The 21,140-nt window shown below is 46.3% G+C and overlaps 2 protein-coding genes across 2 annotated transcripts; both read left to right on the top strand.

Annotated features, from left to right (window-relative positions):
• The first annotated feature begins 71 nt into the window (after nt 1–71).
• On the top strand, nt 72–20,089 carry Prosbeta4 (Proteasome beta4 subunit). The gene is made up of 5 exons (XM_084578293.1): nt 72–304; nt 11,455–11,577; nt 14,058–14,128; nt 14,856–15,018; nt 19,855–20,089. The coding sequence occupies exons 1-5, from the start codon at nt 214–216 to the stop codon at nt 20,013–20,015; spliced, it is 609 nt and encodes a 202-aa protein (XP_084434419.1). The 5' UTR covers nt 72–213; the 3' UTR covers nt 20,016–20,089.
• On the top strand, nt 321–8,879 carry LOC146178460 (uncharacterized). The gene has a single exon (XM_084578289.1). The coding sequence runs from the start codon at nt 1,236–1,238 to the stop codon at nt 2,700–2,702; it is 1,467 nt and encodes a 488-aa protein (XP_084434415.1). The 5' UTR covers nt 321–1,235; the 3' UTR covers nt 2,703–8,879.
• Nucleotides 20,090–21,140: the final 1,051 nt, after the last annotated feature.

Below are 21,140 nucleotides of genomic sequence, written 5' to 3'. Positions count from 1 at the left end.
TTTTCAAAGCATTGCAAAGCTAGTGGGGCCGACCGGAAACGCTTTATCCGCACTACCGCCAAAAGCAGCAGAGAGCGCTGTGGGACTTCCGGTATCTCATCGTCGTGTGTTCGAACTCATTTCGGGGCAGTGTATGTGCGGCGAATTTTGACTTTTATTCAGTGATATTGTTTTGCTGAGCGCCTCACATCGCGCCCATTCATCGGGGTAGATATGGAGTGTCTTGTGGGCATCACCTTTAAAGATTTTGCGCTGATGGCAGCCGACAGGACGACCGCGTTCAGCATCATAGTTCTCAAGCACGGTGAGTGTGCGCTTTTGCATTACGCAGCTTTCTCGACTAGTACGTTTTTTTCCAAAGGGCGTGGGCGAAGTCGAAACATTGTTTGTGACGTGAAATGTTTTGTAAAGACATCGCGCATGTTAAAGCAGCTGAGCGGTGATCTGTGAGCTTCAAATATGCCGGCTCATATGTGACGGTAGACGCTGAACAGCTTGTTTTCAGCCTAAAATCTCGTTGTTGACGTGACATTTTCACGATCGCCTGCAAACTTTTGATCCATTTAGTTGGCTAACAGACGAGGTATGGTCTTTCTACGGCGCCAATAATCGTAGTCTGGGCACTACACCAAATTTGCGTACTCGCCTGAAGCGCGATCTGTCGACGTCGATGCGCACTCCTGCAGTCTCCCATGACGCTTGCGTTTTCGATGAAAAGATTTCACAACCATGGCGACGCACTCCGGTTGTGTTGGAGTTGCACAGCTAGGTCGCTGAAAGTGGCCGCACAACTCGTGGCTGGCGCTGCTGTCGCTTACGTGTTTGCATCCGCGCGCTTCGCTACATTAGTGAGTGTGCGTGACGGCACTGGCGATTAAATTGTAAGTACTCTTCTGAATGCGCGTCGTGTCGTGCTGCGACTTGAATACGTTGTGCAGTGCCGCTGACCTCCGAGCGCTGTTCTGAGAAACGCGGACAGGCGCGCGGTATGTACGGTCGCGTCCTCCCGCGGGCGCCCATGTCTATACGAGCGCAAATAAAGCCGCGCGTGCTGTTGCTGGGGCCTTGCGCCACTACGACGTGAGCAGTCCACGGTGGGCCACAACATGGCGATGTGTTGACGGAGTGAGCGGCCCGTTCGCTGGTGTCGTCGAACCTTCGGCCGTGACGGAGGGGAAAGCCCGCCTGGCCGCCGAAGTCGCACAAAGAAACCGCGCTTCCAGCCGCGTGGGCCGATGCGTGCCAGGTTGACCGAGCTGCGGCGTGCCATGAGCTTCTCGGGCAAAGCCAAGACAACAACAAAGACCCCGGCGGGCAGCATCGAAGATGACCGAGTCTCGTTCTCGGCGGCGCCGAACGGCGATGTCTGCGACAGCGGCGGCTGTGACAACAATGCCGAGCTGGCCCTCATCGACAGGCAGCTTCCCCGGGAGCTGCTGCTCAAGATCTTCTCCTTCCTGGACGTGGTGTCGCTCTGCCGCTGCGCCCAGGTTTCCAAGGCGTGGAACGTGCTGGCGCTGGACGGCAGCAACTGGCAGACGATCGACCTGTTCGAGTTCCAGCGCGACATCGAGGGCCCCGTGGTGCAGAACATCGCGGTGCGCTGTGGCGGCTTTCTACGCCGCCTCGGACTGCGCGGCTGCCAGAGCGTCGGCGACGCGGCGATGCAGGCCTTCGCCGCGCACTGCCGCAACATCGAGGCCCTCACGCTTAACGGCTGCCGACGCGTGACGGACGTTACGTGTGAAAGCATCAGCGCTTACTGCCCACGGCTCGTCGACCTAGACGTTGGCTCGTGTGGCCAGCTGACCGACCGCTCACTGAGAGCGATCGCCGCGGGCTGCCGGAACCTGGAGCGCCTCGACGTTTCGTGGTCACAGCAAGTGTCGCCCGAGGGGTTCGTCTGCATCGCGCGCGGCTGCCCTAGGCTGCGCTCGCTTGCGGCGAAGGGATGCCCGGGCCTCAACGACATCGCGTGCGAGGCTCTAGCCGACGGCTGCCGCGCGCTGCGCGCGGTCAGCTTCCACGAGTGCGGTGCCGTGACGGACGCGGGCGTCGTCGCGCTAGCGTCGCGCTGCCCGGACTTGGCGTACGTGGGCCTCTCCAACTGCGCCCAGGTGACGGACGCCTCGCTGCAAGCGCTGGGCCAGCACTGCCGCGCGCTGCGGACGCTCGAGGTGGCCGGCTGCTCGCGACTCACCGATGTCGGCTTCCAGGCGCTAGCTCGCAGCTGCGCCAAGCTGGAGCGCATGGACCTCGAGGAATGCGTGCACATCACAGACGCCACGCTGGTGGCGCTGGCCGGCTTCTGTCCGCGCCTTGAGAAACTCAGCCTGTCACACTGCGAGCAGCTGACGGATGAAGGCATCCGGCACGTGGCCTTGGGCCTCGAACGGCTCGCGCTGCTGGAGCTGGACAACTGCCCCTTTGTTTCGGAGGCGTCGCTCGAGTACCTGTCGCGTTGTCCGGCGCTGCGCCGCGTCGACCTCTACGACTGCCAGCTCATCACGCGAGAGGCCGTGGGCAAGTTCAACGCGCGCATGCCGCAGCTCCGCATCCACACGTACTTCCCACCGCAGCAGGCGCCCCAGGCCGGACCGAGGCACGAGGACGACGACGGCGCGCAGCCACTACGCGGAGGAGGCCGTCCGGGCGCCGCTGGGGCTCACCCGCGCTATTGCCGCTGTTGCGCGATACTCTGACGGGGCTTCCCCCCGGGATTTTCTTTTTTTCTTCACCCGGAGTTACGGGTGCCTCCGTCATGGAACCATGGCCGCCGCTGGTTGGCTGCTACACGAGTGGCGGCTTTCCTGTTGCAGCAGCTTCGTTTTGAAAACGCTTGAAGAAGCGCGGACATGTCAAGTTTCTGGGATGGACTCAGTCAGACCCCTTTAAAGAAAAAAAAAAAAAAGCAATGTCATTGCTAAAATGCTGGGTCATTATTCAGCCTGGGGTCGGTTTGCAATCAGTGCACATTGACGACTCATTTCGCTGTCATCCTGCTTACATCCTGAAAAGAAGCCTGCTCCTTATTTGAGCAAGCAAGGTTCGCTTCAAGGCGGTGCAGGGCACCTCATGGGCAAATGAATGAGTGGTCTGTGTGTAGGGCTGACTCTATTTCAGGAAATGGATGGGTGTGCGGCTGGAACTTGTTCGATTGCAACTGGATTAACTGGAAAGACCTTAACAATTTACCTGCCACCACCATTCCATCCAGTTGTGAACAATGGCTTAAGTCCTTACCGCCGTCTTTTTTTTTTTTTGTTTTTTAGTAACATCTCCATTTTTTGGGCCACTGACATAAGAGTGGAAATGGAGATGTGTGATGATTTCTATAAATTGTGCTAGAGCTGTCTGTGGAGGGGATAGAAATCTTTCTACTGATGTAGTTTAGCAACATCTGATACTTGAAAACTGTGTGCTGTTGTATGTATGTATTGTGTGCCCTTCGTGAATGTGCCAGGTTATTTTTGGGCACTTGTGCAGTGCCTGTGACCCTGCCGAGGCCTTTGGTTACACGTTGCTTTGTTATAATAGCAATGCTTATCTTGAACTATTAAGTATTTGCGCTTCTTGCGCCAATGATGTGTTCTGTAGTGCAGAGCACTTGAAATTTTTTTTCTTTCTCCCTCTCTTTTGAATTGAATTTTGTTTGATGTAAGTGCCTTCCTCTCATAGTTACACAGGCACAGCAGCGTAGAGTGTGGCATGTTTTGTGTGCTTCTATTACTACGCTTCAGACCAAAGCCTTTTGACGAGTCTTTGTGGCATTCTGCTTATGACGATATGCCTTGTTAGCTGGTTATATGATTGTTTCACATTGATGCTTGACCTTTGTGGACTAGACCATAGTGGACTCTGAGGTCTTGAGAGCTTCTCATGAGCCTTTGATTGCTTGCTTTGTGTGTTGTGCCCCATGCAGCATTGTTGGTTTGAGACACAACTGAAGAGTACAGATGATCTGGCTTTTGTTTTTCAATATAGAATCGTGACATTTTGATGCCTCTATCAGTGATGTTTAGGCTACTCACACTTTTGTATGCTTCTGCGTAGAAAAGAAATTTTGTGCAGCTATGTTGTATTTATTGTGTATTCGTGACGCTTTGAGGCCCAGCTTTTGTATGTTGCTGTATCTTTGTTTGCTGTCTTGTTTCGTTTTGCACACTACAGTCTTATGGTTGCTAAAAGCAGTGCATCCCAAGCTACAATATGAAACTCCTTTCGGCTTTGTGCAGAGTGCAAGATTCAGCAGCAGCCCTCTCGTTGGTTCTTTATGGTGGCTGATCGTAGAAGTCACTGCTCTGGCTGCTAGCTTTCTTCTGAGTCTGCATACAAAACTTGCTTGTAGTGAAGCTTGGTGCTAAAGCTGGTGTGGTCCCTGTTAGGTCCTTCCGTTGCCTTTCATCACATTCCTTGTGTTTTCTTTGTTCTCAGCTAGGTGAGACTGTTTCCAGCAACGTCTCGCCTCCTTTGATTCCACATAGGGGGTTAGGGCCTCTAAAATTTAAGCTGGTCATTCTCTGCCTTGTTTTAACTACCTCTCATCATAAAGCAGGTATAGACTGAGAAGCGCTACCGTCAAACTTTTGTTAAGCTGTTACTTGTCCTCTGAGGATTTGTCATTTCAGTGCCTTGCTTTGGCATAGCCGGTGATGTTAGCTAAAAGTCTTTGCCTGTTTATTCATTTTATTCGATATTTTACCGGCGACGAGCGCTTGTCTTATTGTCTCTTGTTTCTCGTCCCCTGTCGCAGCGCCGGTAAAATATTGAAGATGAACTAACTAGCTCAAATTTCTTTGTTACTAATTTTATTCTCTCTCGCTCTCCCCCCCCCCCCCCCCTTTTTTTTTTTCATTTGTGTAATATTCCAAATGCCACAGGTGATTGATTCGATTGATTCAAGGGGTGTAGATATCTCCTTGTTGCTGGAAGCATCGTGATATTCTAAATGCTGGTTGTGTGTGGTTTTGTTGGGCTAGTTATTTGGAGGGTTTGTATCGGCAGTCTTTCTTCCCTCCCTTACGTTGAGCTTGAAAAGCATGTTTGTCTGAGTCTGAGCACTCTCGGAAACTTTGAAGCAGTCAGAAAATGCTAAGCTCAGAAGAGCAGAGATAGAAAATGAACAGCTCTTGCATGTCTGGACATTTTCGTCTTGGAACAGCATGTGTGTCTCTCATAAGGTGTCTGAATTGCATTTCGTTAAGTTTCCTGGTATAACTGGTGCCCCACGCAGTTTTTTTGCATTGTGGTGTATCCCCATTCGCCTCACATTATTGTGCTTGGGCTGTGTGCAAAGATGATTTTTTTTTTTTTGCTTTGCTCTTTTTGTTTGCTTTTGTTTGCTTGAAGTCAGCAAAGTTGTGAGCCGCAGTTCATATTTTCTCCATTACCCTTTTGCAGTTTGTTAACCTTGCTTCCCCCCCCCCTTTTGCCACTCCCAGTTCATTCGCCAAAGAGGAATGTCATGTGACCATTATGCTGATCTCCTTTTTCAAGTGTTTCAAGCTTTTTCTTCCAAGTGCAAACAGTCTTCTGCCCTTGCGTATTCTTGCAAAATAGTAGGAGAAAAGGTCCTGCAACAGTAGGAGGAGGCAGTGTTTGACAAGTCAGACCACCCGTTTCGAAACGTCTTGTGGTTGCCATTCTCTTCACCATTTTTTTTTTCTCGTCTTTTTCTCTTCTCTTTATCTGCCTGACTCATGGTGGTGCTTTTCTAGAGTCCAAGGTTGGATGGGGAGCTGATACGTTATCTGTTGCAAGATAGCGGCAACTGTGTATTGCCTGTTGATCTCTTCGCAGAGCTCTGCGCTGCCGTCCTTTCAGGGTTTGTGTTGCTGCTAATTTCGCTTTTTTACATTGTGGTACCCCTCACGTTTGTTTTTTCTTTGTAAGGATTGGTAGGGAGCTGGCTTGTGCATCCTGCGTCCGACACTATATTATTGTGGCCTTGCATTTCTGACTGCGACAAACCTTTCCCATGCAAGGGTTGTCGCTCTTGTTCTGAGGGACGCAGGCACCAGCCGTTTCCTGTTTACATTCACACTGCAGTTATCTTGCACTGGGAGTGCTGTAGAGACTCCACCTGACCAAAGCGAGCGGCTAGTGCCTTTTCTGTTTTCTGAGCTCTCTTGACACCGCTGTGCTTTTTCACGTCGTCCGTGCCTTAGATTAAAAACGAATGGCGGATTTGACGGCAGGCAGTTGATACACGCACCCTGAAGCTCAGAGCTGCACGTCTTTTTGCTGCAGCTGTAGGTAGTGCCTTGTGTGGTGGTAGAGCTGTTAGTGGTGGCCGCGTTTGGTGTTGGTTGGTTGGTGTTCCTCTTCAGTGTTGTGTTACGAGTGCATGTGTGTTTGTGTGTTAATACCAGTATCCATATTTCACTTGCTTGGTGCTCAAAATGGTTGGCGGCCAGTGATATGAAAGTTAGGTGCCCAAAGGTATTTATAGAAGTGACTAGGGTTATTGTAGGAAGCAGTTTTGTGCCTGGGAGGCAATTTTTTGTAGATAAGGGAGCTCAGCTAGCAGACCTTCTTGGTTTTTGTTTTTCTTGTTGCTGGACTCATCCCAGTGAGGACTTTTTCAGTTGTTTGTCAAGTATGAATGGCAAGCGCAGAACAGAAATTGAGCGTGAAGCGCAGCACCTGTAAGCTGCTGAATTAGTAGTTAGTTGCATTAGTAGCTGAAAAATTAATGCACGATCCCTAAGTAGCAAACCTCTGGCTCCTTCTCAGACCTGCCCTTAGTGATCAACTTTATCTATGCTTTACAGTTTACCCTTAGGATTGTTCAGCTTGTTTATGATGCGATTTTCTTTTGTTTCTGACGCCTTGTTTTTTGAAAAAAGCTTGGACACTTTCACGTTACTAAATTTGTGTGCTATTGATTTGGGGTGTAGTAGCTGTGCTAGTGACTGGGCTGTAAAAATAACAGCAGAGGACGAATTCAGTTTGTATTTAGCTTCAATTTTTATTCTGTTTTTGGCATTTGCTTCAAGGCATAGAGGCCGTGCCGCCTCATTGCCAAGTTGATATCCAGAATGAGCTGACATTCAGCTTAAGTGCTGAACATCCAACTTGATGACTAACTGTGCCTTTGCTCACAATTCCAAAGAAAAAGAGAGCGATAGTTTGGTTGATCAACATGGGATCTAAGCGGCATTTGTTTTGGTAGAAGTCTGCATTGTTATTTTGTCTTTGTTCTTATTGTTTTTCGCTGTGTCTGCTGACGAAATAAGTACAGCTGCCTAAATCTTTAACTGGAGTACGCGATGGCCACCTTTTCTGTGTTCCTGATCTTAGGGCATACAAAACTATCCAGAAGGTCAAGGCTTTGTTGAGCTCTTGCCTGTACTGGGACTTTTCGCAGGTTAGCCCCTCTGAAACGCTCAGAGTCGGAGAAAATGTGGCCGTCACGCACGCCAGTTGAAGATTTGGCTGGCTGTACTACTTGTGCCAGACTAATTCGTGTAACTCTCGGCTCGTGAGGTGGCGTTCTTGAACTATGGAGGAGCGTAGAATCAACCACATAGTTGACTTCTGGCCATGCAGGATGCTGAGAGTCAATGCAAAAATTTTAAGGAGAGTTGGCGGGCATGCGAAACTCGAGTGGCCTTCTTTGGGAGATGCGATTTGTGTAGGGAAAGCAGGCCGTAGGTCACAGTCGTACCGAGAAAGGCTCAGTGCACGCCATGATGCGAGGTGAATATCATTGTGGGTCATGCCTTATGCGTTTGGGCCTTAAGTTCTCCCAATTCAGACTTTTTAGGTGGCATGCTCTGACATAATTTCATTGTGCTGAAGTTGTAAGGACTGCACGCGGCATATAGGAGTGTGAAACATTGATGCGACATCATTAAAAGCCTTAATGGAGATAAAACGCAGCATCCAGTGGCTTTTGTAAGAACAGAGTAGTTTAGATGGCCGCTGCAGTAGACCAGTGCGGCAGTGGCGCCGCAGTTTCACTCCCAGCCTTTCGTGCTTGCTTTGGATGCCATCGTCAATTTTGAGTTCTATGTGTGCACAAGGCAGTCGAAAATCGAATGCACACAGGCATTTTTACATGCAAGCCCTGGTTTGAATGTGTGGCCGACTTAGTGGCAGTAGAAAATTATCTATGGATTGATCTATCATGCATGGAATTATCTATCAAGCATTAGAGCAAATCGCATGGAGTGACAACAAATTTAAACCAACGACCTCAATTATCATTGCTGTAAATGGACTAGGTTAAAAGGCCTAAAGGCTATTGCATTGTCAGCGGATATCTGTAATTAAGTGACCCTTAAATTTCTTTCATTTTTAAGGCCTAAAAATGCACCGAAGTTCTTTTAGCTTCTTTATCTTCAGGTGTGAACATAAGGCCTCTTCGGTCTTCTGTGAGTAAACGACTACTTGATAAGACAAGACTCCCAGTGCCTCCTGCAGTTCATGGCTGTATGTTGGAGTGTAACGACTTTTTTGAGAGGACCATTTGGCCCAGCGGCAATATTTTCACTGCAGTGCCAGGGTGGCCTACTATCCATCGACAAATATAAATTTGATCTCGGACCATTATGTTCTACTGTTTGCCATCACTCAACTTGTGTGTTGAAATTTTGCTTTGCACAGTAAAAGGTGATGCATGCTGACAGCATGATAACATCAAAGTATGTGGCAGCCTTGTGAAGCCTGTGATTAAGTGCCTTCGCACATACTCTGCCCCTTTTATAGTCTGTTTTTGCCACGTTTGCCGTGGCCACAGACACTTCAGTTTTATTTTCTCTCTCTCTCTTGCCTTTCCTTTCTCAAAGCTTTTGCAGTGCATGTCATTTTCATGGAGATGAGCTCTCAAATCGACTGTTTTGCAGAACAATAAAGGGCACTGTCTTGATCCTTTTCTCCGACGTCTCTTGTGTCTGTCATTTCTGGGGAGTGCACATTGTTTTTGATGCCGTTTGCATTGACATAGACTTTTGAGTCATGCAGGGCGGCGCTATTCTGAAAAGACTTGACAGGTGGATTCACCACCTGTTGTTTAGATATATGATAAAATAGTGATAATGGCAGATTTCGAAGATGGGCTCTGCTTTGAGATTCAATTATAAGGTTAGCGCTTTCTGGCTTTCACGGCTGGAAAAATTCTGAACAAATAGATATAAAACGAGCTTTCTATTGCCATGCTATGCAATACTTTTCTTATTGTACAATGTCACAAACATGAAAGGCACTGTGTTTATAGGGTCACCTTGGAAGAAAGAGAGGGTTTGCCTGAAGAGTTTGTACTCGCAGTACTTGAACAATATTTTAGGGTAATACCCAAGGTGGAGTACAGTTTGTAATAAGAGAGTGATTGCTCTTTAACAACCACCCTTCCAGTACAGGATACAAAAGAAATCTGTACAGGTTTTTCAGAAAATTCGTAGCTTAAAGAAAATAATTTGTCCTGACTCTGTTGGGCTGGCCATTAATGAGCAATTACTATCTTATTACAAAATACACGCAACCTCAGGGGTTTTCCTTAAAACGTCAGTAAAAACCATACTTGCTTTGAGTTGATAAGTTCATTGTTGCCCTTCCGGGCCTTTCTAGTTATCACAGTTGGTGGAGTGACTGCCCCAGATCGAGGTGAATTTTTCTTCAGCTAAAAAGTATCTACGAAAGCTGTGTAGCTTTTCTTTGCAGCAAATTGGCTGTGCTTGAAAGGGAGTTATTGCTCTTTTTAATTAAAGAGTTTATATTTTGTCCTCATCAAGACACTGTTAGTGAGTTCTGTGCAAAGTTGGTTAGCTATACTAGTAAGGCTAGGGTGCACCCTATGGGCTCACCTGTTTTCTACCTGGAGAGTGACTGGTTCACTATTTGCAGCTTAAAACAAGGTTGTTGCATTATCTGGGGCTCTTGTCTGTGGTACTCACGATTGCCCAAAACTCAAGGGGGAGCAAGCTGGATGATGTTATGGCCTATGCTGAAAATTATAGGCAGTCCCCGCGTATGGTAAGCTACGGAAGTGGCTAATGAGTTCTTAAATCTGAAACATGGGCGTACCTAAACAGCTATGCTATGCTGCATATCCCCTTTCTCTCTTTCCACTTTCACTCCCACCTTCCTGTACGGCGCGGTTCAGGTGTCCATAAAGCAAATGTGACACATACTGCGCCTTTCCCTTCCTGTGAACCAATTATTATTATTATTATGCTGCGTATTATTGGTTCCTTGCTCTGTACGCTCTGTTGTAATCTTTTAACAAGAAGAGTTTAAAGTCTTAGGAAAATCCTGTTGTAGATGGGGAGAGGAAGCACTGTATGGTGCTTTGCGGCCAGTAACTTGGAGCAAAATGGGAAGGAGATCGGTGATTTATTTTACGCTTGAGGAACTGCCGATTTGACTCGCAGAAGTAGCAGATAAGGCATCCCCATAGGGCTCCAGAAGTCGTCGTATGGAGGCATATTAAACGCACCTTTGCATCCCAGATAGTTCCACATATTGGTGCGAAATGGGATTTTCATCTCCAGAAGTGCGGTCTGGCTTAATGAAAATGACATTGTGGTTCCTGTGTTTCAAAAATAGGAAAGAGTATAAATAGTGCATGGTGCCTGAAGTAGTAGACGCAATATCATTGGGCCAATGAGTAAAGCAAAAGTGGTGAATTTTTGCTTGCACGTAGACAGTCTCAATAAATCAAGGAGCTAGGTATATATGTCAATTGAAGCTATAGGCTATAGGCCACGACAGCCACTTTTCGATGGAGGCGAAAAGCTAGACACCCATGTGCCGTGCGATCTCGGTGCATGTTAAAGAGCCCCAGGTGGTCGAAATTTTAGAAACATTCCACTAAGGCGTCTCTCATAGCCTGAGTCGCTTTGAGACGTCGAACCGTTTAAACCAAACCGAAACGGTTTTGTTGCAAAAAAGCATGGAACTCTTATGAGCGGAATGAGCTTCTTGTCTTCCCACTTAGCCCGCGGAAGGTTGCATATCGTCACTGTTGACCCTGTAATGGCCATGCAAAATGCAAATCTTGGACCTGCCAAGTCTTTCATTACTAGCCCTTACTTTGCGGACGTATAAAAGTATGCTAAATCTGTTCATATTGTCGTGTAGCAAAGGCAGCAGGTGAGCCGTATTTCCTTGAACAGAATTGCTAACCATAAATAAAAAGTGTAGGCATTTTGATTGCATCACATCACAGCTCTTGTTGATGCATTTCTATACCTGTAGAGATATTGGGTTCTTTTACAAAGAGGGGCATTTCTTACTCGTGTTTTTCTGCATCACTATCGGGCATCTGGACATTTGTGTCGCAGAGCAGCTTGTGGTTAATGTGTCATGCGAATGATGGGGTTTATATAAAGTCAGTGAAATTTTTCGTGCAATCAAAGTGTTTGTAATCTGCTGCCGTCAGGCTCCTTTGCTGTGGTACCGACTAAAATGACCTTGTCGGGAAGTATCTTGAACTTCTTTCCCTGTTTGCAGATGAGGAGAAGATTCACAAGCTGAGCAGCAAGCTGCTGATGGCTGTCTGCGGGGAAGCTGGGGACACCGTCCAGTTTGCAGAGTTCATTGCCAAGAACATTCAGCTCTACAAGATGCGTAATGGTGTGTATGTCCTCAATGGCTTGTCTTCGGGTTTTCCAGCTCTTACGCATTTTGTGGCCTCCACCTTTAAGCCGTCTTATCCTGTGAATAAAAACATATCACCTGTGTATCATTTTACTGCGGCAATATTTTCACTATATAGAAATTGTATGTAACAAGCATGAGGTGCTAGGTATGTAGGTCCTGAATAAGCTCGACAAAGGAAAGTTGTGCTAAGTTGTGCTGTAGTTGTTGTAGTTGTGCAGAGGATTCAGTCAAGCAGTTGTTTTTTTCTAATCGTTGGCTGTAGAACGAAAGCTTCGATGTTCCAGAATGTCTTGCCTCAAGCAAATGTAGCTGCTCAAGCTTGGAGAGCGATTGTAGCAGTGGTATCGGGTATGACATGCTTGCTGAGTAAGTGCAAGTTGACGCTGATCAGATTGGTTACATGCATATGTATCCTATCGGCTACAATATTAACCACCATTTAGAACCTCTCTTTCGTTTTAATTATGGAGAGACTGCTAGAGCCTATCAGTGCGAGGGAAGCAAACTGGTACCTTTTGCTTGCCTAGACTGTGCATAACTTCATGAGCAATGCCATGCTTCAGAACCCATGCTCATTGCTGAAGTGCATCATTTCAGCATCTAGAAACTGCTTGGTAGGCTTGTTGCTAAAATGAGATGGGCTTGGCACAAGTAATCTTTTCTCTTTTTATTCCTTTCGTTGTCAAATGAAAGCGTTTGATGCGTAGACAAGTATAGGAAAGCGAGGAGCTCGTTGCGATATGTCAATGAAGGAAGGTGACGATCAGTGAAACTGGGGAAAGCATGAGGGAACGTTTCTGTTCTGTTCCGTTCTTTTTTATTAGTATCTGTGACCTTGATGGGAAATTAAAATGCTACAATCATTTTAAGCCTGAAAGTACTAGTAGTAATGATGTTAAAAGCAGTGTACTTTGCAGCTGCCAACACTGCGGCTTTCACCTAAAAAGACTAACTGGCGGGTTTCGCCACCACTGTAAGCAAGCGGCAACACTGCAGCCCTGCTTTGAATGGCACTTTACAAATTGAGAGAGGGTGCATTTAATATTCAGATACAAAGAAGCGAAGAAAAAAACCACAGTGCCTACAAGCTCTTGGCAGTTGTGGATGGCATGCATTTTTTTTTTTCTTCTTTTTTCCCCATTCATATGCTCTGCCGGTGAGACATTATGAATTTTCTCTCTGTTGCTTGCATTGTGTGCTGTCTCGAGGAATCAGGAAAAAGAGTGACGTCGTGCATCATTGGCTGTCTGGTTGTAGTATGCGCCGTTTGCATGCAGTATGTGCCTCTACATGTGTTTCTGCATGCGGCGTTCTGAGCCCCCCCTTCCCCCCTCTGTGTAATGCTGTTCTGGCATTGACCAAGTGAACAGTAGCTTTGGTTGTCAGAAGCGGCCTTCTCTGATTCCAGGTTCTGAGAAGTGGAGCGCTGGTGCCCTTCATTGTTGCAGACCCAACTGCCATCTGACGCACGGGCAGTCGGCATGTGGTGCACGCATTAAAATCTCCTGTGGGAGATGTGATAGCGGACAAAGGGCATTTCAGATTACACAGTTGGGCAACTGGCTTTTCACCTATTTGGCCAACTGAGCTCGTGTGTGTCTGTCAAAGGGTAAATTTAACAGTGAGCATGGAGGGAAACCGGAACTGAGCGAGGCGGATGAATGCTGATCCCTTTAAGTTTTTTTTTTCTTATCAGCGTAGCATGTCCCATTATTTGCAGGGGAGCAGGATAAGCTTATCATCTTTTTCTCTGCTTGTTTGTAACGGCATGATTGACTGAGCCTGCCTTTTACTTCCTCTTTTCTCGCATGTGTTCTGCTTATCCGGCATGGTAATTTTTTTCTCTTTTTTCTGTCTGACACAAGTGTAACTAGTGAGTCACAGTCAGCTGGCAGTTGACCCGTCATGCAGGTTCCGTGTCCGTCTTTCAAAAAGCTATATTGACTTCCATTACCAGGAATGCATTTTTGTATTCTACGTCACCCTTCCTCTGCCTGGCTATTTCGGTGTAATGTGGGAAAATGTTGAACAACAGTTTACAGTTTTGCAATTTTCGCACATTTTTAGGACTATGCTTTTTTTTTATTTTCCCTTCGCACATGACACATTATACAGGTTTGTAACTGCATTTGCGCTGAACAAGACATTAAAGGAAGGGGAATCTGTGTGCCTTGAATTGACGTTCCCTAAGGGTGAGGTTTGGGCCATGTGGTCAGGCAGAGTTTCGACGGAATATGTGCTTGGAAAGATGCGCGTGAAGGAAAAGGTGTACGCACAGAGTCTCTTGGTTGTTGGTACAGAGGGTAACGCATGAAAACGTTCGTGATGTTCTGTAAGCACACTTTGTTGTGCCAGGCTGACTTCCAACAGCTGTTCAAGGTCATGCAAGGCAGAAAACGCGGTCAATTTTGAAAAGGGCGCACTCGTGCCTGTTTTTTTTTTCTCTTTTTCAGGTTACGAGCTTTCGCCTTCTGCCGCTGCCCACTTTACTCGCCGGAACCTTGCGGACTACCTCCGGAGCAGGGTGAGGAGGGGACACTGGTTGTCAACGCCATTTGTGGCTTATGGGCTCTGTAGTTGGCATTGCTGTGAAGTTTGCAGTGTAGGTGTGCAAGTTCGTATGTGGCGCATTCTTGTGCCTTACCTAGGTGCATGCAAAGTCGTCTGTCCAGTGGGAAAGGAAAGCATGATGTCAATGCTGAAGCAATATTTTCACTGCTTGCTCACCACCTAAGGGACTCGCTCTAGTTTAACGGTGAAGACAAGCGACAATTTTAGTTAGAAGGAAGGTAGTTCTGTTCCAACATGAGTTGCACCTGATTCACCATAGAGATCACTGGAGAGAGGCAGTGTGTTTTGCATTCAAAAGGCACGGAGCAAACAACCCAGCCTCCTTGCCAGCAAGAATGCATTGAGTGTTTCCTTGCAAAGTCAGATTATTGTTGCAAGACAGAAAACAAAATCGGGAGCATCATAGGAATAATTTAGACACAGTGTCATTGTTTTTTTGCACCGTCTCTTACTTGCAAATAGCACCTGTATGCAGCGACCATGAAAAGCAGTTGAATAATCCCCGGTGCAAGTCATTTTTGTGTCGCCATTATGTACGCGACAACCAGCCTTCTAGGCTTTTTGCCAGCCTCTGCTTGCCTTAGTAGATGTCGCTAGCATTCCTGACTCTTCTGTCGTTGAGCTGACGTGAGCCGGTCCTGAATAAAGCCTTGCATCATTGGCTTCACTGAAATCTGCAGACTCCATATTCAGTCAACGTCCTTTTGGCGGGTCATGACGATGAAAAGGGTGTGGAGCTGTACTACCTCGACTACTTGGCGACCATGGCAAAGGTGCCCTTTGCAGCGCACGGCTATGGAGCATTTTTTCTCAAGTCTGTGCTGGACAGGTACTACAGAGAAGGTAGGTCATTTGTGTATTGCCTTGGCTGTGTCTGCTAGCCAGCTTTTCTCATGGGCAGAGAAAGCGCGAAATACGGAGGAGTTTAGAGGAAGTAACGGATGTAGCATAGATACAGATGTAGATAGAATTTTCTGGCATTTTTTTAAACACGAGTTTTTTGACATAGAGTATTTCAGCTTTGATGGATGCCAGTGAATCAAGCGGTGCATGGTGATTGGTGGCCTAATTACAAAGCCTCACTTTCACTTGTCTTAACTAGCATTTAAGTATGATAATTAGGGTGGCTCTTTTTAATTACTAGTACCTCGTAACTCGGTGCGGTGGTGTCACCACTGTCCAGCGACTGTGGTCAGTGTTAAAGGTTGTACGTGGAAACATTGTCGTACTACTCCTAGCAGCTGCTCTTTCTAGTTCGTGCAGAGAGTACAGCCCATGACTAGACTTCATATTGTGTGGTCACTAAAGTGAGCCTTTATTATTTTCACTGCTATCATGAAATGTATTTCTGGTGACATTTATTTCACTCGGCGCCCATGTGCGGTGCATTGTCAAACTCATAAAAAAAATTTTAAAAAACCCCAAGTGGTCTAAATTCATCTGTAGCCCCCTACTACAGCCCACATATTATATTATTATAGTTTTATAGTTTTTTCTACCTTAACGAGGTTATTTGCACACAATGTGGCTTCATTAGATTCAGCTGTGCTGTGGCAAGTGGTAGCAGAAAAGCTCACTTTATCACAATGTTTGTCAAGAAGTTTCATAAAGTAATTGGTAATCAAAACCCTGTTTATAGGCATGTTCAGCCTCTGATTTGAATCAAACACGCTGGACACTGTACAGTTATGACACAGGGGCACGTTGTAAAGCATGGCACAAAGTTAGGGTGGGTGTCATAGGGATACACAGGCACATAACGATAGACCAGCTTTCATACATTTACACACAAATGTTCTGGATAAGCCAAGATGTTCAAGCTGGGTCAGATAGTTGGGACTGCTCTTTTGTTGCCTGATATTTCCACCTTGTGTCCACATCCTTGCTCACTGCAACCTTTTTTCTCCTTTTCCAATTTCACAGCACAGAGTAGCAGGCCAGATGATTAGCATGACTCCGCAGGCCGTTTTCTTGTAATGAGATTCTTTTCATGTAGTGTCATGATGAAACCGTGCTCATTGTTTTCTGCCTGTTCCCAGCTGTTACTGAGGCTTGCATCAGAAGTGGTGTATCACAATAGCCACGAATACATTGATTGTGTGCTCAGCTTTGTTCTCGGCCATGCAGTGACAAGATGCATAGCTTACATTTACTTGCCATTTTCTATGACGTATTGGGCACACCTTTGTATATGATACACCTCAGTTTATCCGGTTAGGTCAGTGAGACTTGACTATACATGCTTGCGCAGCCATCACAAAATGCTCTGTGTCTGTGAGAAAACTCTTTATATGACATGAAATGATCGAGAAGAAAAAAAATCGAAGCAACACTCATGCCCAAAAGAACTATCACATCGGCATGCAGCACCACTTTATTAAGGGTAATGCCTTTTGTGGCTCATGGGCTGCAGAAATGCTCTATCCCTCTGATCCACAGCCGAGCATGCAAACCACTCAGCCACGTCAGTTGTGAGAAACCGATCGTAATGTTCCTTGTCTAGCATGAGGATAATAGCGATGACGAGGATGCAGTCAGTGACAATGATAGTGATAGTAGCAGTGACAGTAATGGTGCATCTAGTGATAATGATGGTAGTGGCAATGACAGTGACTGTGCATTTAGTTGATAATAATGAATGTATTGATAGGGTTGGTGATGATGATGATGACAGTAGGGTGACGATGCAGTTAGCGAAAAAGTCCTGTAAAGTGGCCTTCACCATTTCTGCTCTTAAGCTTTTGAGCTGACCTAAGCTCAGTCCTGTAATTTTTTTTTTACTCAAGCTTCTTCGGACGTGTTATCAAAGTCCACCAATTTGTGGTGGCAGCGCTGCTGAGACATCCTCTTCCCACTCAGAAATGCTCCTCTGATTGTCGTTGTGCTCAGTCATTGATAAAGCTAACAGGCCCGCCTTGCAGGAGCCTGCAGTTAACGCCACTGCAACTACACTCCAGGCATTATGGACCTACTTTGAAACTTCGCTAATGGAAATGGGACTCATTCGTTCAGTTGTGGTGTAGCTGTGATTACCTTCGGACATCCATGTCTCCCAAATGCGCCACAAAAGAGCTTTAGCTGCTGTTCACAGAAATATCCAGAAGCTGTAGAACCTTGGTCATGCCAATGGTTATTATTGTAGGGGTGCAGATCTTCACTTTGATCTTGTTTAGTGTTAGATCTGTCACGTGGACTTGCATACTACACATGAGCAGAAGGCCCTTCCAGTCGTGAAAACATCCATTTAGGCACTTCAAAGATCATTTTGTGGCGAAAGCTACGCTACGCCAGCCGCTTCGCCTCTGCCGTGATCGCACCTTGGTCGTGGTTGCACTGACCTTGAGCCGTTGCCTAGCAACTGCTAGAAGGAGGAGGAGGTTGTAGGAGGCAGTAGCTGGCAGCTGACATGGCCGAACACTATGGATGTTGGATTTCCTGGCATTATTTTTTGCGGGAGTTGCCAACTCGGGCCTCTCCTTTCAAATGGGAGGGTGATATCACAATCAGCCTGCCAAAACCTTTGCATTCACATTATCCCTAGGCCACACAGGCACGTTCATACAGCTTGGTTTAAGCGGGGCGTTATATGTTGGCCATTACGAAGGTGGGAATGAAAACAGAGAGAAAGAGGTGCCGTAGTGAAGGGCAACAGGCACTTTCACCTTATCGCACTTTATTGGTCAAAAGTGCCCCGTATGGCATAAATAGAGCTGAAACCATAGAAAAAGCCTATATGAAAAAGCCATGTCTTTACTTTCAAGCCAAACCTAAGCGTAGCCATGCAGACAGCTCTCGTGTAACTCCAGGTTTAACCACGAGCTAAACCACAGCTTATTTTTTCAAGCCAGACTCCCATTATTTATTTATCCATCCAGCCTCTCTCATTAGCTCCAACTAGGCAAGGCAGAAAGGTTTCTTTTGGCATTGTTTTCCTTTATTTTTTGGATTATCATCAGTGGCAGCTTTGTAGCGGTAACATAACAAACACGCGGTATGACTGTGAAGTGTGACTTTTTGTGCCCAAAGGTTCTGACTGTAACTGTCGTATCACCTTCCTTGTTTGTTTGTTTGCATGTTTCTTCCCCTGTCTTCGTTTTTCGCTCTGTACATAATCTTGAACGTTTACTTTTCTATTGCGAAACTCTTTGACAAAGGAACATAAAATGTCAGAGGCACTTCATCCATGTTTGCAATGTCACTCTCGATGTTATTATTTTCAACTACCTCTGTGTAGTCGTCTGGCAGCTTTTGAAGCATTGTTGTTCACGCTGTGACAACGCTTCGCAAGACGTAAATCTGTATCACCATGATAGCTCGCCAACAAAGCCAGTGCACCCATTTTATTGGCCTTTCAAATGCAACTGCATGGTTGACAGTGCCCTACCTTCAGCATGCCATTCAAGGGGTCATGTGATATGTGATAAGTCGGGTCTTCCAGTTCAGGCCATCGTGCCTTCTCTGCATAGTCAGCCTTTTTCTCACTCTTCATGGCCTCTAGCTGGCTGAACTCCGGTTTGCAGTGTTTGGTGGCAAACTTGAACTTCGCTGCACAGGTGTTACACAGGTTTGGATGCGTGCTGTAGCACGACACGCAGGATGCAGGAGACGCTCACGCCGTAGTCCCTATATATGGAGCAAACAAAGTTGCAAATGTTGCCTGGAAAAGTGAGTGTGCTTGTCCTAGTTTGTCGGCATAGTTTTGGCAGCAAAGGAGGGCAGATGTCACCGTGTTCTGGAATTTCGTTTTACTAATACTTGGAGCCTCAAGATCTCCATACGTATCATAATTGTTAAACTATCACCACCGCGATTGCAAAATAAAGTGCACCAGGAACGTTGTGCACAGAGGTCTTTGTATTGAAGTAATGCTGTGTTGCAACCCTATGATCCATAGCGGCACTTTTTTTTTTTTTTTTTTACTATCTCTATAGCTCATTTTTATAATATAGCTCTAGTGCAATTAGTGTGGCCACCCATTTGAAACAGTGAAACTGTTTCACTGGGATTATTTCCAAGCTCTGTGAAGCTCTGGGATTATTTCCAAGCTTGCAAGAAAAGAAAAGACATGTAAGGCACACAGTTGCGTAGGACGCACTAGCAAAACTTTTTAAAATTGTTGTGTCTTATACACCGAAAAATATGGTAGCTTCAAGTGCATTGCCAAGAGCAGTCAGATATGAAAAGAAACCTGAGCTTGTCACCCCTTTCAGTGGCATGTGGCTGCACAGTCAGCATCTGGCCCAAAAATGGCCTTTTTGCCTATTGAAACTTGAGCGGACATTACCAAAATTGTTTCTGCGTATGCAGTTGTTTCCCCTGTCATTTGTTTTGTATTATACATGCTTTCTAATTGAGGCTTCCAGGGGAATAAGCCATCGCCGATGGTGGTGTTGAACTGTTGTATAGAGGCATTTGAGAGTGCAGGCAGTCATTTCTGATTTGGTGACACAATTTTCGCACTTGACACCACACAGTGTGGTGTCCATATGCTGTGTGATGTCAACGCCACATTAAAGAAAACGAGTAGTCTAAATTGTTCCAGAGCCTTTCACTATGGCGTCCCATGTGTTGCCTCGGGCCATTAAACCTCACAGTTCTCAAATTTTAATTTGCAAAATAGGCATTTTTACCTAGCATTTGTTGCAATGCAAAATTGCTTTTCCACCTCTCTTTTTGCAGACATGAGTGAGGATGAGGCAGTTGAGCTGCTGAAGAAATGCGTTGGTGAGGTGCAAAAGCGCTTCCTCGTCAACCTGCCCGCTTTCCGGGTGCAGATTGTCGACAAGGATGGCATCAGGGACAAGGCTGACATCCCCATTGTGAACCTTGCTGCTGCCTGAGGGGGCAGGCTGATACTCTGCTAGGTTTCTCATCTCACCCTGCCTGTGACGTGTAATAAAGTGCGCACTTGGTACTCCTGCTTTTCAAATGCGTAAGCAGTGGCAGTGAATGAACACATACTAGTTGCTGGTGTGGTGTTCACTGTATGTAGGCTGCTGATATTAGAGAAGCATGTATACGTAGCACTAGTATTGTTTGCTGCCCATTTGCGAGGTTTTGTTCTTTACCTCAACCTGCTACCTGATCTGATCGGCTCATGTGGCATCATTTTTGCGGAGCACATTTTGGATACCCTGAACCCAAAGATGACACCAGTAGTTCTAGGCTCTGTAGAGCAGCTTACTATTTGGGAAGGAATTAATCCACTCCCACATGGTAGTCAAAATTTTAAAATGTTCGAGACTTCTCAGATTTCCTTTTTACAGAAAACAAGAATGCCTTAAAGTCAAGATTTGTGGCTAGCATGTGGAATTTGAAGTGAGTAATCAGTGCCAAGGGGAAAATTGGTGATTAAGTCCAGCAACATAGGTATAGACACACAAATGTGTGAAAAAAATTGAGAGAAGAAAAGTTGGTTCAGTAGAGTGGGGAGCTGGACTCTGTACATATTTGTAGAAGCTAAAACAATCGAAAGTATGCAGACAGGTATACAAGAAGGGCATTTTGTCGCTAGTATTTTTTAATGCGAAATTTGTTTGGGGTACTTGCCTGATTCGATCAAAAGAAGTGAAATGTTCCCATCTTATGCGGCGGCGACGACGCCAAACGAGTCGCTTCCCCAGCGATGGTACTTGTGGCGCCACCTCATGCTGCTACAACTCTGTGGCAGGAAAAGAGTGGGCGAACGTTTCTGGCAGAAGGTTTGAGTTGTAAGCAGCATGAGGTGGCGCCACCAGTACCATTGCTGGGGCAGCGGCTCGTCTGGCGTCGTCGCCGCCGCATAAGATGAGAACATCTGACTTCTTTTGATCGAATCAGGCAAGTACCCCAAACAAATTTGGTATTAAAAAATACTAGCAACAAAGTACCATTTATGTGCAAAATTTGAACTGCGAGGATTCCGCGGTTTAACTGGGAGAAGCATTCTACATCGCGCCTCTAATTGTGCAACACGCCATACACAG

The sequence above is a fragment of the Amblyomma maculatum genome, chromosome 9 (genome assembly GCF_055883805.1).
Source record: "Amblyomma maculatum isolate TAMU_Amacu chromosome 9, ASM5588380v1, whole genome shotgun sequence".
NCBI lineage: Eukaryota > Metazoa > Arthropoda > Arachnida > Ixodida > Ixodidae > Amblyomma > Amblyomma maculatum.
The sequence above is the reverse complement of the archived record's forward strand: the minus strand, read 5'-3'. Positions and strand labels throughout refer to the sequence as shown.